This window comes from Bufo gargarizans, chromosome 2, assembly GCF_014858855.1.
Source record: "Bufo gargarizans isolate SCDJY-AF-19 chromosome 2, ASM1485885v1, whole genome shotgun sequence".
Classification (NCBI taxonomy): Eukaryota; Metazoa; Chordata; class Amphibia; order Anura; family Bufonidae; genus Bufo; species Bufo gargarizans.
This window is the reverse complement of record NC_058081.1, coordinates 181,613,325-181,630,595: the sequence shown is the minus strand read 5'-3', so window position 1 is coordinate 181,630,595 and position 17,271 is coordinate 181,613,325. Positions and strand designations below refer to the sequence as shown.

At 43.9% G+C, this 17,271-nt stretch overlaps 1 protein-coding gene across 2 annotated transcripts in view; it reads left to right on the top strand.

Annotated features, from left to right (window-relative positions):
- Positions 1-17,271, top strand: part of BNIP2 (BCL2 interacting protein 2) — a 47,310-nt gene that overhangs the window by 18,757 nt on the left and 11,282 nt on the right. For both annotated transcript variants that reach the window (XM_044279743.1, XM_044279742.1), the window contains exons 4-6: positions 7,665-7,850; positions 12,775-12,951; positions 15,996-16,098. In XM_044279743.1, the coding sequence (XP_044135678.1) occupies positions 7,665-7,850; positions 12,775-12,951; positions 15,996-16,098 (466 nt within the window). The remainder of the gene's footprint in view (positions 1-7,664; positions 7,851-12,774; positions 12,952-15,995; positions 16,099-17,271) is intronic.

Genomic DNA, 17,271 nt, shown 5'->3' with positions numbered 1-17,271 from the left:
TTTTCTTAGGGTACTTTCACACGTGTGGCAGAGGATTCCCACAGGCAGCTCCGTCGCCGGAAATGCCTGCCGGATCCGGCAATCCGGACGCAAACTGATGGCATTTGTCAGACGGATCCAGATGCGGATCCGTCTGACAAATGCATTGAAATGCCGGATCCGTCTCTCCAGTGTCATCCGGAAAAACTGATCCAGTATTCATTTTCATATTTTTTTTTTAAAGGTCTGTGGATGCGCAGAGCAGAAAGCCGGATCCGTTTTGCCGGAACACTTAATGCCGGATCCGGCACTAATACACTTCAATGTAAATTAATCCGGCCGGATCCGGCATTCCAGCAAGTGATCAGTATTTTTAGCCAGATAGAAAACTGCAGCGTGCTGCGGTATTTTCTCTGTCAAAAAAACGTAAGGGGGACTGAACTGATGCATTCTGAACAGATTACTCTCCATTCAGAATGCATTAGGATAAAACTGATCTGTTTTTTTTCCGGTATTGAGCTCCTGTGACGGAACGCAATACCGGAAAAGAAAAACGCTAGTGTGAAAGTACCCTTAACCTGGCAGAAAGCCTTTCTTAAAGGGTTCATTCAGGATTGTAAGACATGGCTGCTTCCTTGCAAAGGCAGCCTCACTTATATCCGCGGGCTGTGTCTGGTGTTGCAGCTTAGATCAAATCACAGAAAAAGATTTAAAAAAAAAAACCATTCTGCACGTGTTAATAAATGAATGTGCAAGGCTACATTTATTTTTATTTTTTTAAATCACAGAAAATAATGCACTAACACAATAGATGCAAACATTATATATCCACTGAAATGAGAAAAGATAAAGGGATTGCATGGAACCATAATGGGAGATGCCCATTGAACGTGTATTATCAAGCAACTTTTCATAAATGAGTAGTGCAGGTGAATAGAAGAAACATTGTAATATATTACAGAAAAAGGCCTCCGTCTGCTGTTATCTGGCTGTTTTTAACATTGATGTCTATGGAAAGAAAAGAGACACACACAAACTGCAGTTAGCTCGGCTACACCTAGCACATTTGACTCTTACTATAGTAAGATAAGGCTCTACACGGTCCAGAGTGAGATCATAAATCACTTACTAGCTGGCAGCAGCCTCTTCATCCCTCCTCCTCTCTCCATAGACTTTTGTGTGTGAGGCTGGAGATGGGTGCTATTACAGATAAGAGACTGAGTGAAGGAGAAGGAAATCAACCTGAGAAGCCCATGGGGAAGCATAATTCTTTAATAAGATATATTTCAATGTTTCTTATATTCACCTGTACTGTTTGTTTGTGAAAACTTGTTTATAACTGAAGGTACAGATTACGTTTAGCATTGTTTAGAGCTTTATTTGCCATTGGAGTTGTTATTCTTTATATGTATTTATATGCCTTCCACGTCTTTGTGGATGGGATATGAAGACATCAATATATGATTTTTAAATGGAATGTAGAATATAAACTTTTTTTTTTTTTTTTTCAATTCCCTGAAATATTCCAGTTATCACTGCCCGTGAAGAACCACAATAGACTGATACTGTTTTCTACAGTTTTTTTTGTGTGTAGACTGAGACAGAATTATCACTGGAGGATATACTGATAGTTCTAATGTACTGCTCACGGCCTAGTAAAGCAGAAGATTAGAGGCCCTTCTACATGCCTAGCCAATTATTTGGAACAAACCGAGGGTTAACAAATCCTGTACAATGCCCCCCCCCCCCCCATATGCCGGGCCCCCCACGCTGAATATACTTACCCGGGTCCCTGCTCCCTGCGCCGCTCCTGGTCCCTGCACCGCCGCTGCTGCTTCTCCCCATGCACGATGAAAACATCCGCTGTCGGGGGAGGGGGCAGCCAATGGCAGACAGGGAAGAGCCTTCCTAGCATCGTGGGCGACGCTAGGGAGGCTCGTCCCTGTCCCCACCTGCCATTGGCTGCCTCCGACACAGGATGTTTTCATCCGTGCACGGGGAGAAGCAGCAGCGGCGGGGACACCGCTAAGTATATTCGGCGTGGGGGGTCTATGGGGGGACATTGTATAGGATTGGATAACCCCTTTAAACAGAGGGATTGCTGCGTTTACATGTATCTGTCATCTCCTCTGTATGAAGACAAGCAATTGTTACTACACACAGATCCGTTGTTTGCCGGCAGCAGATCTCTGTTTACACAGGGTGGTATGCTACCAGCTACGGGGTGTATGCTACATAAAATATACAGTCACCTGGTGAACGAGCACTAAATGTTCAGTGGGCAGCCTATTTATTAGGGACAGTTATCGGGAAGAAACGTTCATACAGATGCTCATGCCCATTAATAGCCCTGATCCTCGGCCCATGTAGAAGGGCCCTAACACCACAGAGATGAGCTTGGTGTAACACTCCGCTGTTATTCCTGGGGGTGAGGCTGTACTCGCATTCCTGGACTCTCTAATAGTCTGAAATTCCTGTCAGTTGACTCCCAGTCATTACAACGGCCATAAAGCACACACACTCCTCTCTACTTGTAAGGGTGCATTCACATGACTGCTATATATTTTGCAGTCCACAAAATAGGAATTCACTAAAAATATTCATGATATCCACGTGATGTCCATGTGACATCCGTTTTTTTGCGTAAACGGACAAGAATAGGACATGTTCTATCTTTTTTGCAGGACTGTGTAACGGACATAAGGATGGCACCTTATATAGACAATGCAGGGTGAACGTTTGTGTCTCCAATATAACATTTAAAAAAAAATTAAAAAATTAGCTGCAATATAAAGAGAGTTATTTCTCTTTTACAGACTTGGGCCAGTTTTGAATGGATGTATGATGGATGATGTCCCAGCCCGACCGTGAGTCTACTGGCCCAAACTCACAGCATCATAACAATCTGTGATACCAAACTATGGAGAAAAATGTACTATTGCCTCATGTACAGTTTTATAGGCACTTAGTATACGTTTAGATTAAAATTCTTAGGCCCACTAACCACGTCTAGGTGGCCTGTTTTGAGTGGGTCCCTACTTTAATTTGGAGCAGTGCCACATGGGGACCACTGTTGCTGTACTCAAAAAAAACCACCTTGATGTGAGGAGTGGGCCTATGGATTGTGATCAAAACGTATAGGATACAGTTATCAACTATGCTGAGAAGTAGGGATGAGCGAATCGACTTTGGATGAAACATCTGAGGTCGATTTGCATAAAACTTTGTTTGAATACTGTACGTAGCGAGCGCTCTGTACAGTATTAGAATGTTTTGGCTCCAATGAGCTGAAGTTATTACTTTGCGAAGTCTTGCGAGACTTTGGGTAATAACTTCAAAAATAAATTTCTACTGTTAAAAACCTTTTCCTGAACTCATCCCTACTGAGAAGCAGTAGATCAATCCATGGTATGTGGGTGTGCAATCCATATATTTTTGTAGTTTGGTATAGGAATCTATGATGTTGTCATTTCGGGTCACTGGACCTGTGGCCGTAATGTAGGCACAGAATTGCACCCATATTATGCTTGGGTAACACTAGCTGTACACCTAGTCAATTGTTTTTTTTGCTAATGCAGCTTTTTATTTTGTTTTTTGGTTTTTTGGGGGGCTAAAATTCAAGGGGTATGTGTTGAAAGTGTGTAGTAAAATATGCAAATATCTGCATACACAGCTTTTTTTTTTTTTGCTAAGCTTTAATTGTATTTATGAGGTCAATGACATTTTTATCAAAATGCATCATGCTCTAGGTATTGTTTTTTTTTAGGTATTTTTCGCCATAGACTTTTTAGTGTAATTTATGAGAGGCCTAGACAAAATATGAAACGGCACTAAGAGAAACCAGTCTGAACCTTGCTTTACAATGAGCACATGGACATTTTGGCCAATATCTTTCAAATATGAGCAAAACAGTGTCCCTGGTGCCTACTACACTGGATCACAAGTGTTGTACATGGGGTCAATCCGTTATGGGGGAATCATATATCAGTCTCTTCTATTGTGGTCTGGCAGACTGGTGCTTAACGAGATAATGTGAGAACATCCCGTGTCAAGCGGTTTCTCAGACGTAAAGGGGTTGTGCAGGAGTTTTATCCTCAGGATAGGTCATAAATATCTGATCAGTGGGGGACTGACAATTGGCAACCCTGCCGGTCAGTTGTTTGAAGACGAGGTGGCACTCCATACGCTACTTCCTCATCCTTAATCTGTGTGTCGTCTCCCCTGTAGCAGTGGCATAGTGTAATTACACGTACTCGCTCCATTCAAGTGAACGGAACAAGTACTTGTAATTACACTACGCTTCAGAGACGAAGTGCAGTGTAATGAAGAGGAAGTAGTGCTCATATGGAGCACCACCTATTCTTCAAACAGCTGATCGGCGGGGTCGTCTGGTGTTGGACTACCACCGCTCAGATATTGATGACTTGTCCTGAGGATAGGTCATCAGTATAAACCCCCTTTAAGCTGGCCATACACAGTCAATAGCTGTTGGCCTACACTTCAACACTCGGATAAACCAAACAAGTATGTATTGTCAGTGGGAAGAGAGCAGAGAGCCTCTGCCAGACATCTCAAGCAGTGATTTATCTCCTGGGAGAACAAAAGGATGAGGCGAAAATATTCCGTTGACCCAATCCTTCTCTCCCAAGACCTCATCTGTCATGGGAGAGTCGGGAGCTCCTCATACACATTGGATTGTTAGTTAAACCCGCTCTTCTCAGCATGTTTAGCCAGCGATACACTAATGTGTATGGGGAGCTTTCCAGCTCTTTATCTAACCACAGATTTGTCCAAGGAAAGTTGGACCAATCTGTTTAGTATGGTGGGTACGGTTCTGTTCATGTGCTGCAGCCTAATACTACCATTCCTCTGAGATCTAGCAGTCTACTTACTACTTCCTATATAATGCATCTCTAAATGTCTCTTGTTTTGTGTCCCTTTGCCTATGGACCCTGTCTGTCTGCTTTAACTTGGGCATTTCCAGTGCTGGATCAGTCAATGTATTGTATCCCTTACTCAGCATCTCATAACTCACGCAAGTATCTACCTCCTAGCTATATCTGCATGCTACTCAATCTGCCTGTCCGTGCCTGCTGTATTAACAACCATGTGTGGTTTGTCCCCTCGTCTGCACCCTCCTGGGTCACGTCCTTCTGATGAAGATGGCAGTAATGCCTCACACACCTGCGCTCTGGATCCTAGTGTATAATATAGCTATAGAATGGTTAGAGTTAACTTGCTTTTCAACTTCTGCCCTGCTGTATGTCTGTATGCATCAAATTCCATCAGGCATATTCTTCTAGGTGGTTTTTCTTTTTTTTTTTGGGGGGGGGGGGAGGGGGGGGGGGGTTTAACCACAATTTCATATCTCAGAAATGCACACATTAGGGGAAATTTCATGGAAAGCAAATTTTGGTATGATTTTGGAGTGCAATAGGATAAATCCATACAAGCTCCATGCAGATGACTGCCTCAGTGAGGTAAATGGAGAAATATTGTAACGTTACTTTCACATCTGCGCTTTCCCTTTTCAGTATTGAGATCTGTCATAGGCTCTCAATAGCGGGGAAAACGCTTCAGTTTTGTCCCCATTCATTGTCAATGGGGACAAAACTGAACTGAAGGGAACGGAATGCACCAGAATGCAATCCCTTCCGTTTCATTGTGTTCCCATGACGCACACAAAAGTGCTGCAAGCAGTGTTTTTGAGTGCATTCTGGTATGCGGAGCAAGACGGATCCGTCATGACTCACAATGTAAGTCAATGGAGACAGATCTGTTTTTCTCTGGCACAAAAGAAAACGGATCCGTCCCCCTTTGACTTACAATGGTTTTAAGTGCTGGATCCGTCATGGCTATTTTAGAGATAATGCAACCATATCCGTTCAGAATGGATGCAGACTGTTGTATTATCTTGACGGATCCAGCAAATACACAGATGTGAAAACAGCCTAATAAGAGTATAACGTGTAGGGTGTGCAGGATGGTTTTAGCCCTGGAAAGCCAGCTGATCTTCACATAGATTATTTATTTATTTTAAATGGAGTCGGTCCCCCCTTTTTCCAATATAAAGCACTCTTGGTGCCCTGCATATCACATTTACTGTATCCTAGACATACCTTTTTGTTGAGATATCAATATTAGTTCCCCCGAAAAAGGTCTTTATTCCAATATGCAAATGAGCTGAAAGAGCCCAAGGGACAGTCCCCTTGGACATTGGTGCCTAGCCACTCTCATTAGAATCGAGGCCTGCTCCTCCCATCTTCTCTACACCTCCCTCCGCTCCTGACGTCAAAGACCCAGCACTTGAAATCTTGCGCAGGCGCGTACCATCCATCTATTTACCCCGCGCTGTCTGCTGTGGGCATTGGCGTCATCCACTATGGTGTGCACGCGCCAGAAGGGTTGATGTCAGTGCCACAGAAGGAAACAGATGATGGGTATCTCATGTATAAAGCTTTGTATCCTACTTTAAAGGGAACCTGTCACCGGGATTTTGTGTATAGAGCTGAGGACATGGGTTGCTAGATGGCCGCTAGAACATTCGCAATACCCAGTCCCCATAGCTCTGTGTGCTTTTATTCTGCAAATTAACCTGAGAAGAGTCCTGTCCCTGACTCATCTCCAGGACAGGACTCCTCTCAGGTTAATTTGCATATGTATAAAATCGTGTTTTTTTCCCCACAATAAAAGCACACAGAGCTATGGGGACTGGGTGTTGCGGATGTGCTAGCGGCCATCTAGCAACCCATGTCCTCAGCTCTATACACAAAATCCCTGGTGACAGGTTCCCTTTAAAATGGACATTGGTTTCGCAGGGTCGTCTCGTTCCTTCTCCATCAGAGCACACAAAATCTAAGAAAATAGAAGCAGTCTTTCTGTATTGTTCTGTTATTTCTTATTATATGTGTTCTTGTTTTAACCATAAGGTTGTCATATGTGTTAGATGAAGAAAGGAACTTTTAAGGGTTTCTCCGGGATTTTCATATTAATGGCCTATCCTCAGGATAGATCATCAGTATGAGATTGGCTGGGGTCCGACTGCTGCAACCCCTGCTGATCAGCAGTACGAAGGGGCCACGGCGTTCCGTAAACGCTTAGACCTCTTCCTAGGCCATGTGACATCACGATCATTGACCTTTCTAGTGAATGGGTCTGAGCTGCAATGCCAATCACAGCTGCTATATAATGCATGGCAAGCTGTGAGGAGACCGCATCGCTCACTGGAACGCTGTGGCCTCCTCAAACAGCTGCTGGGAGTCGTACCCCCGCCAATCTCATGTTGATCATCAATATGTAAATCCTGGAGGACCCGTAAAGGAGCATATGAGATCAATAAAGCATGGCTGCTTTTATTCCTGAAACAGCACTGCCATTGTCCATGGACTGTGTCTGGTATTGCAGCTCAGTCCTAATAAAGTGACTGGGACTGCACTGTAATGTAATGACTACTACATCATATATTGTAAGAAAGCAATATATATGTGCTAAAGTGATGTTTCCCAGGCATCTTCACTACAGCGATGTCGTGACCCCTGCATGCTACGGGTAACAGACTTCATGGTTCTTCATGCTCTTCCATCCCACCCTCACGGCACCGCCACGTTGTGATCCTTACATGGGAGGATGAGTCTATTCATAATGGTCTCTCTATATATCACTTTTCCTTATCTTCTCTCTATTAGTACCTAGTCCCGTTGAAATAAATGGCAGTAAAAAAGCCAAGAAGAAACTCGTGGCTCCCAACCTTAGCTTGACACTGGATCGCAGTGACGGCTCCATCTTATCTGAAGACTTGGATGAGAGCGGAGACTTGGATTTAGATGATCTAGATACAACCTCCGAGAACAGCAATGAGTTTGAATGGGAAGGTAAGGGTTTCATGATTTTCTATTGTGTGTTTAATACCGTTCATGTGCAATTATTTTAGAGTTAGTAATGACTGTGCTGATAATATCTGAGATAAGCCATGCCTGCCTCTGATATTCAGCGTATAATGACTTTGAGATGCCAGAGGCGCTTAACTCATGAGCCACATGGCTTAGGGAGACCTTGAATACACAGAGCTGGATTAGTGATAATCCCCTAAAGGCAGCTTGCCTATGGAGAAGTCGTATTTTTCTGACGTATAATTCCTAGTAAAACGCATGTAAAACCAAATGTCTTGGTTCCTTCTTCATTTGTGTCTACATCAAACCACGAGGAATAGTTTTGAGACTTTTTACTTCTCTCGGCTGTTTACTTGCAGAGGTCCTTTTCTTCTTCTTCCATGGTTGCTGAGTAGGTGGGCTCTTCTGGATGGGATGTAACTGGAATGTGCGGCTGACAGATCAGCGCGGAATCTGTATAGGGATGAATGATCGCAGGGGTGATTCATACATTTCTTTAGTTTTTGCACTGCTAAAAGCGAGGCAACATTCAGTGTAATTCTGTCCCTCTACACAGTTTTCAGACTGTAATGTATGGCTGTGTGTTTGTTCTCACAGACATTGGTCCATAGAGCATATCATATGAAGCGCTGACGTTGGGCTCTGTTCATGTGTTTAGTTGTTTTTTTTTCAAATTAAAAATGTACATTTAAAAACTGGATACAATAGGACGCTTAGCTTGTTGCATCCTGTTGCTATTGACTTCAATTGTTAAAAGAAAAAAAAAATGTTGAATTTTAAAAAGTATGGTATGTTAAACTGTGATGTGAACAGCGCATTCACAGTGCTGAAATATGGAAGAAATTGTAGGACTCTTCAAAAGAATTCAGCTTAAAGAGGTTGTCCAAGGTAATATAATACATCCCCAGCAGTGTCTTGCCTACCACTCCTCCAGCACCACACTCCAGTCCTCCCAGTCTGCGGTGATGTTCAGTGCACATCACTTCACTGCTGCAGCCACATGCTGTGTACTGCTCAGGCTAGTGATTGGCTGCATGGTGACCTGGTGTAGCCAGGAGGATAACATTAATTAGCACTGCAGGATCGGCGCGGAAAGCTTCAGGGTAGTAGAGTGACAACTACATATCACTGAGGTGCCAGGGTAAGGCTATACCATGCTAACAAAGTATGTTTTCACAGATGGCATGGAATTAGGTACTTTCACACTAGTGTTTTTGTTTTCCGGTATTGAGTTCCGTTACAGAAGCTCAATATCAGAAAACTGATCAGTTTTATCCTAATGCATTCTGAATGGAGAGAAAACCGTTCAGGGTGCATCAGTTCAGTCCCTCTTACGTTTTTTTGGAAGGAGAAAATACCGCAGCAGTTTACTCTTTGGCCAAAAATACTGATCACATGCCAGATCCGGCATTAAGTGTTCCAGCAAAACGGATCCGGCTTTCCGGTATGCGCAAACCGTTAAAAATGCAATTGATGCGCATGCTCAGACCGCAAAAAATAAATAAATGCTGGATCAGTTTTTCCGGATGACACCGGTGAGACGGATCCGGTATTTCAATGCATTTGTCAGACAGATCCGGATGCGTCTGACAAATGCCACCAGTTTGGGTCCGGATTGCCGGATCCAACAGGCAGTTCCGACAATGGAACTGCCTGCCGGAATCCTCTGCTGCAAGTGTGAAAGTATCCTTAAAGGGGTTATCCAATTTAAAGAAACCCCCCCACACCGGTAATATACTTACCCCACTCCTGGTCCCCACACTGCCACTGCGGCTTCTCCGTGCACACCAATGAAAACATCAGTTTTTGGGGGATGGGGGAAGCAGCCAATGGCAGGCGGGGACGAGCCTCCCTGGAGACAAAAAGCATTCTTTGCAGCGGGTAGTAATATGTCTGAAATCTCTGTACAGCTACATACAGTAACACGCCTGATAACGTACAAGGTGGTAGTCCCAGACTAGACCTACACAGCAGCCCAGTAGGCACCATACCACTCACAAGGCTGACTATAAATGATAATGCCGGTAGCTGGGTTTCCATTTAGCACTGTTTACATGTTCAGGGTTTTTCATGCCGTTTTTGAAGCCTAAATCAGGAATGGATTCAAAAAGCGGAGAACACTCGGGAAGATTTATCAAATCCCAAATTTTGGAGCAAGCCCCAGTTTGCATGACAATTTGCAGTTTTTTTTAGCTTTTCTAACACCCTCATTTTTCCAAAAAGCGGGACATCCACAGCCCAACTCGTTTAACTACGCGTGGTGCACAGCGCTGGTCATTTCTTCATATGTATTCTCCGCTTCTCCTTTGGCGTCAAAAACTGCTTAAAAAAACCTGAATGTGGAAACCCAGCCTTTCTCTTCATCCCGAGTCCATGGGACATAATATGCAGTGGATTGCTTGTGTGATTTTTACTTTTACAGGACTCGTGTTGTTCTCAGCTGTTTAATGCTTTCATGGCTCCGCACCCCTATTATAGGTCTGTTTGCCAGTGAGGCCATTAACCAGCCAAAAGTGTGTGCCCTTCATTTAAAGACACTGTAAAGGGTTCCTATTTCTTTTTTATTTTCTATGCTGCTGTTTCCATTGCCGTGGAGGATAGTCTCCTTTAACAGCTAAGCCTTGGAAACAGGCAACTAACAGTAGGTCATTTCCTCCTTGCTTTGTGGTAAGGCCGCAGGCTTCTTGGTATCCCGAAAATCAGCCACATAATCAACCAAAATATTGTGTAGCCTTTGATGGGATGCTTTGTCAGTGTATAGATTTAGCTGTGATCTGGCGCATGCTCACGTGGTAATCCATATCTGATTGTATGCTTGCCTGCTACACAGCACCATTAGTATCTCTTGTGCAGCTTCAGCCATTGACAGCCTCTTTCTGTGCAGCTAATCGCTCTCTCCGATAGGACACTTCCAAGACGTCCACCAATGCCATGTCTGGAGGATTCATATACTTGAATTTTGGAAGACAACATTCTGCACTCCAGAATTCTAGCTCCATAGAGCTGCAAAATAGGGTTGAGGACATGGGTTGCTAGATGGCCGCTAGCTCGTCCGCAATACCCAGTCCCCATAGCTCTGTGTGCTTTTATTGTGTAAAAAAAAAACAATTTGATACATATGGAAATTAACCTGAGATGAGTCAGGGACAGGACAGGTTAATTGCATATGTATCAAATCGTGACCACCTTATTTCCTCTCTATATTGGGTGTAGTCTCTGTTTGCATGGATACTAAATGCCACCTTTCCACCCAATGCAAACCAGAGAGCAGCTGGTGACCTCCTTCATAGACCTTATCTGCGGTGCAGTGTTACCTTCCAAAATCAATGCATGGACCTTCACTAATGGTGTGCTTTATGTGTATTATAAACTGTTGCTAATTTCCCACCTCAATGCAAGTCACCCCCATCCACGTTCTTAGGCTACTTTCACATCTGCGTTTTTAATTCAGGTTTTGGGATCCGGCAAAGGATTTCAAAACCCGAATTAAAAGGATCCGTTCCATTTAAGACATCCTGATGGCTCTGTTTCAGGCTTCTTTCACACTTGTGTTTACATTTTACGGTATTGAGATCTGGCAGAGAAAAACGCTTCAGTTTTGTCCGCATTGTCCGAAACTGGCATCCCTTCCGTTTCATTTGGTTGTGGTTTTCTTTCCGTTGTGGGATGCAGAGCAAAACAGATCCGGCATGACCCACAATGCAAGTCAATGGGGACGGATCAGTTTTCTCGGATACAATAGAAAACGGATCCGTCCCCATAGACTTTCAATCGTGTTGAGTAAGGCTACTTTCACACTAGCGTTTTTTGCTGGATCCGGCAGGGCTCAGCAAAAACGCTTCCGTTACTGATAATACAACCATCTGCATCCGTTATGAACGGATCCGGTTGTATTATCTTTAACCTAGCCAAGATGGATCCGTCATGAACTCCATTGAAAGTCAATGGGGAACGGATCCATTTTCTATTATGTCAGATTGTGTCGGAGAAAACGGATCCGTCTTGCTCCTCATTCCAGGGCGGAAAGCAAACCCTCTAGTATGAGAACGGAACGGAATACATTCTGGTGCACTCCGTTCTGTTCAGTTACATTTTGTCCCCATTTACAATGATTAGGGACAAAACAGAAGCGTTTTTTCCGGTATTGAGACCCTATGACGGATCTCAATACCGGAAAATATTAACGCTAGTGTGAAAGTAGCCTAACAGAAGTGTTTTTGCTGATCCCTGCCTTGTGAAAGTAGCCTAAGCCGGATCCGGTTGTATTAAATCAAATGAAGAAACCTGATCAGGCATGAAAATCATTGTAAGACAATGGGCACCAGATCAGAAAAAAGGGATCGGGCACCATTGACCAAGGCTAGTTTCACACTAGCGGCAAGGAACTCCGACCAGGCTGTTCCGGCGGGTGCACAGCCTGTCGGATCCATGCTGCTGCTAGTGCACGCGTGCCCCGGACTACCGCTCCGGCCCATTCCGGCGGCAGCACAGCAAACATGCCGAGAGGCGACCAGAATAAAACTACGACATGTTTCTTGCCGCTAGTGTGAAAGTACCCTTACATTGATTTTCATGCCTGATCAGGTTTGTTTAGTTTTGCAAACCTGACACAAAAAACGCTGCTTGCAGCGGTTTTGTATCCGGCCCCAAAACGCAATTGAACTGATGCATCCTGATCAGTTTTGTCCCCATTGACAATGAATGGGGACAAAAGTGAACCTTTTATTTTAGGTTTTGAGATCTTCTGCGGGATATCAAAAGCTGAATTAAAAAGTCAGATGTGAAAGTATCCTAACTGCAGAGAGCCTTGTTCCCAGAGCTCCAACCAAAGGAAAGTGGTTAAAGATCTTAGGATGAGGCATTCTTGTTGAAACATGCACCTTCATTTAGATCTCTATTTTGACAGACGACCTTCCGAAACCAAAATCCACTGAAGTGCTCCCCAAAGGGTCAATCCCAGAGTACACTGCTGCTGAGGAGAAGGAGGAGAGCAGACGCTGGCGTATGTTCAGGATTGGAGAGCAGGATCATAGAGTGGACATGTCTGCCATAGAACCCTACAAGAAAGTAATCAGCCATGGAGGTAATCTGGGCAATGCTGTGACTGTGTTCCCTTGGTCATATTTCCTTATGCTATCACTGCTGTGAGGACAAGGGGACCAGTACATATTTGTAGACATCGGTCACATAAAGAGATGAGGAGGCGTCCGCACAAATAACCTTCTTTATGTACCGGTACAACAACCAAAAGCGTTGTTCTGTCTTCTGACATATCACATAAGCTGGAGGCTAGAAGAAAGGGGACATGCTGCTCTTCTGAGAGCCATACCCCTTTGACTCATAGCTTGAACAGTTCCTTATCTCTGGACTGTGCCGGAATTATCTGGAAGGGGACGCAACCTTTTCTCTGCACTGTAAGCCTTGTAGTGACCTGATGTACAGATCGATCCTAGTCACTAGGCTCTAGCTCCGAGAGATCAGTCTGCAAATAGCTCTGGGTTATTTATATTTCCTGCAGGTCTTACATTCCAGAGGAGGTCGAGAGTAATGCTGAGCTAAAGCAATCTTAAGGCATTTAAGACAATAGCCTGATATAGGATCCACTCCCTCCTTTTCAGATGGAACTGTCACACAACACTCACTGCAGCCAGTCAGTTCCCGAAGTAATTCTTCACTACTACTAAAGTGTTTGATACACTAAAAGGCTTGGACAAGTCCTAAAATAGCTTCGAAAAAAAGTTATACTCGCCCCATTCTCTGTGGTGCCAGTCCAGTTCTTCTGCTGCCATTTGTTTTCAAACAGCAGCGATGACATATATTTATATTGATGACCTACAGTGGATATAAAAAGGTCTACACACCCCTGTTAAAATGTCAGGTTTCTGTGATGTAAAAAAAAACCTGAGACAAAGATAAGTCATTTCAGAACTTTTTTCACCTTTTAATGTGACCTATAAACTGTACAAACTGAAATCTTTTAGGTAGAGGGAAGAAAAAATATAAAAATAAAATAATATGGTTGCATAAGTGTGCACACCCTTAAACTAATACTTTGTTGAAGCACCTTTTGATGTTATTACAGTCTTTTTGGGTATGAGTCTATCAGCATGGCACATTTTGACTTGGCAAGATTTGCCTACTCTTCTTTGTAAAAACACTCCAAATCTGTCAGATTGTGAGGGCATCTCCTGTGCACAGCCCTCTTCAGATCACCACACAGATTTTCAATCGGATTTAGGTCTGGGCTCTGGCTGGGCCATTCCAAAACTTTAATCTTCTTCTGGTGAAGCCACTCCTGTGTTGATTTGGATATATGCTTTGGGTCGTTGTCATGATGAAAGATGAAGTTCCTCTTCATGTTCAGCTTTGTAGCAGAAGCCTAAAGGTTTTGTGCCAATATTGACTGGTATTTGGAACTGTTCATAATTTCCTCTAGCTTAAGTAAGGCCCCAGTTCCAGCTGAAGAAAAACAGCCCCAAAGCATGATGCTGCCACCACCATGCTTCACTGTGGGTATGGTGTTCTTTTGGTGATGTGCAGTGTTGTTTTTGCGCCAAACATATAGTTTGGAATTATGCCCAAAAATTTCAACCTTGGTTTCATCAGACCATTACACCTTTTCCCACATGCTTTTGGGAGACTTCAGATGTGTTTTTGCAAAATGTAGGCTGGCTTGGATGTTTTTCTTTGTAAGAAAAGGCTTTCGTCTTGCCACTCTACCCCATAGCCCAGACATATGAAGAATACGGGAGATTGTTGTCACATGTACCACACAGCCAGTACTTGCCAGATATTCCTGCAGCTCCTTTAATGTTGCTGTTGGCCTCTTGGTAGCCTCCCAGACCAGTTTTCTTCTCGTCTTTTCATCAATTTTGGAGGGACGTTTAGTTCTTGGTAATGTCACTGTTGTGCCATATTTTCGCCACTTGATGATGACTGTCTTCACTGTGTTCCATGGTATAGCTAATGCCTTGGAAATTCGTTTGTACCCTTCTCCTGACTGATACCTTTTAACAATGAGATCCCTCTAACCCTGCTTTCACACCTGAGCGTTTCCCTAACGCGCGTTTTTGACGCGCGTTTTTTGTAATAGTAAACGCGCGTTTGTGTCATTGACTGCAGTGTCCTATGGCCACAAACGCGCGTCAAAACGCCCCAAAGAAGCTCAAGTACTTGTTTGAGCGTCGGGCGTTTTACAGCGCGATCGTGCGCGCTGTAAAACGCCCAGGTGAGAACCATTCCCATAGGGAAGCATTGCTTTTCATGTGTTGAGCGTTTTACAGCGCGTTTGAATGCGCTGTAAAACGCTCAGGTGTGAACTTAGGGTAAAGGTTTGGAAGCTCTCTGTGGACCATGGCTTTTGCTGTGGGATGCGACTAAGAAAATTTCAGGAAAGACCAACTAGAGCAACTGAACATTATTTGGGGTTAATTAGAGGCACTTTAAATGATGGCAGGTGTATGCTGACTCCTATTTAACATGATTTTGAATGTGATTGCTTAAAGGGATTCTGTCACCAGGTTTGGGGCTACAGAGATACGGACATGCACGGCTAGATCACCGCTAGCATGTCTGCAATATATGTGTCCTATAGGGCTGTTGTGGTTTTAATTTCTTTAAAAAAGGATTTTATAGATATGTAAATGTGTTGAATGTGTTCAAGGGGCTGTACGAACCTTACTTGTGCCCAGCCACGCCCGCCTGTGAAGGAGCCCAGCACCGCCTATGTCTCCTCCTTTCATCAACGATAGATGGCCGTAATCTCGCGATGCGCAGTTCTTTCCCTGAGGCTGATCCCAGCACAGGGAAGGAACACTATACCGGCACTGCGCATGCGCCCCCCCAACTGGTTACACCTCTGTACCCTTACTGCAGACTGCTAGCAATTCATTCATAGCTTCTAGAAGAAATAATAAAGGAATGGCACAACATAGAGACATAAGAATAGATGCTCCAGAATTCTTATTACATGGGGAACGCATGAAGCTATTAAAACAGGAATGTCAGGAGGGGTGAAAGGTCCTCTTTAAGATGGCTTTCTACTATTTGCAGTTTTGGACTGAATAAGGCAGTTCATTGCTTCTCTTTTGGAAACTGATTGTCCAACTTATTGTGTCCTCTTCTTAGGTTACTATGGAGATGGCCTGAATGCCATTATTGTATTTGCTGTATGTTTTATGCCAGACAGCAGCCAACCCAACTACAGATACCTAATGGACAATCTCTTCAAGTACGTATCCATGTGTGCGGGTGACAAACAGCTTATATATTATGTGGTCATGTTCTCTCTGCACAGCAGTATGGCCTTGCTTACATTGCCATTTCTGCTTGAATTGTAGTAAGAACTGTGTATTGTTGTTAACACACCATTTGAGTATATTCCCATGCTCACATGCAGCAGAATAAGGCCTCTTGCACATGACCGTATGCCCTTCGAGATATACGGTCCGTGAGCAGGCCATATTTTCCGGAGCGTCATTGATCGTGTGCAGGGGAGCACACGGCATCATAGATTACAATGATGCTGTGGACATCGGGTCGCCGGTGGGACCATTGTCTCGTACTATTGTCCCTTGGGCGGCCCGATGCGCACAGCATTATTGTAATCTATGATGCTGTGTGCTCCCATGTGCACGATTAATGCCGCTCCGTGACATATGGCCCGCTCACGGACCGTATATTTCGGAGGGTATACGGTCGTGTACAAGAGACCTAAAAATCTAGTTATCTGAATAATGTTTATTTTTGCAGCAAGAAGATTCATTTCTTCAAGGACTGTTCAGATGGATAGAACAATCACAGGCATTTCAGAAAAAAATAATTTAAATTAGATGTGTGACTATCACCAAAAAGCAGTCTTTATAGTGTAAGATGCTGGGTGTATTATGATTATTGTATCATGTAAGTGCCTGAAAAGATGATCAATAAAAGAGTTGTCGGGTCTCAGAAGAAACAACACAGGGGCTCAGCCTGCAGTAAGGAAAAAGTGATCATTACTTTCCTGGCAGATTCCCCCCCTCCCCGGCTGCCAGTTCTCCTGGCCTGGATCTGTTTACCCGACTCCGGCAGTGATGTCACGTTGACAACATGTGATCACTGCAGCCAATCTCTGTCTTCAGGGGTGCACCAAAGAGGGCTGGGGTGATTGGCTGCATCAGTCACGTGTTGTTGATGTGATATCCACGCTGCAGCCTGCAGAACCAAGAACCAGCGTGGCCTATACCAAGTAAGTAATGATCGCTTCTTTATTGTAGGGACATCCCCTGTGTTCTCTAGTTTCCTTCTGAAACCAGACAAACCCTTTAAAGGGGTTTTCTGGGAGTACAGTATTAATGACCTATTCTCAGGTTAGGTTATCGCTATCTGATCAGTACTTGTCCGACAAGCAGCACCCCTATTGGTC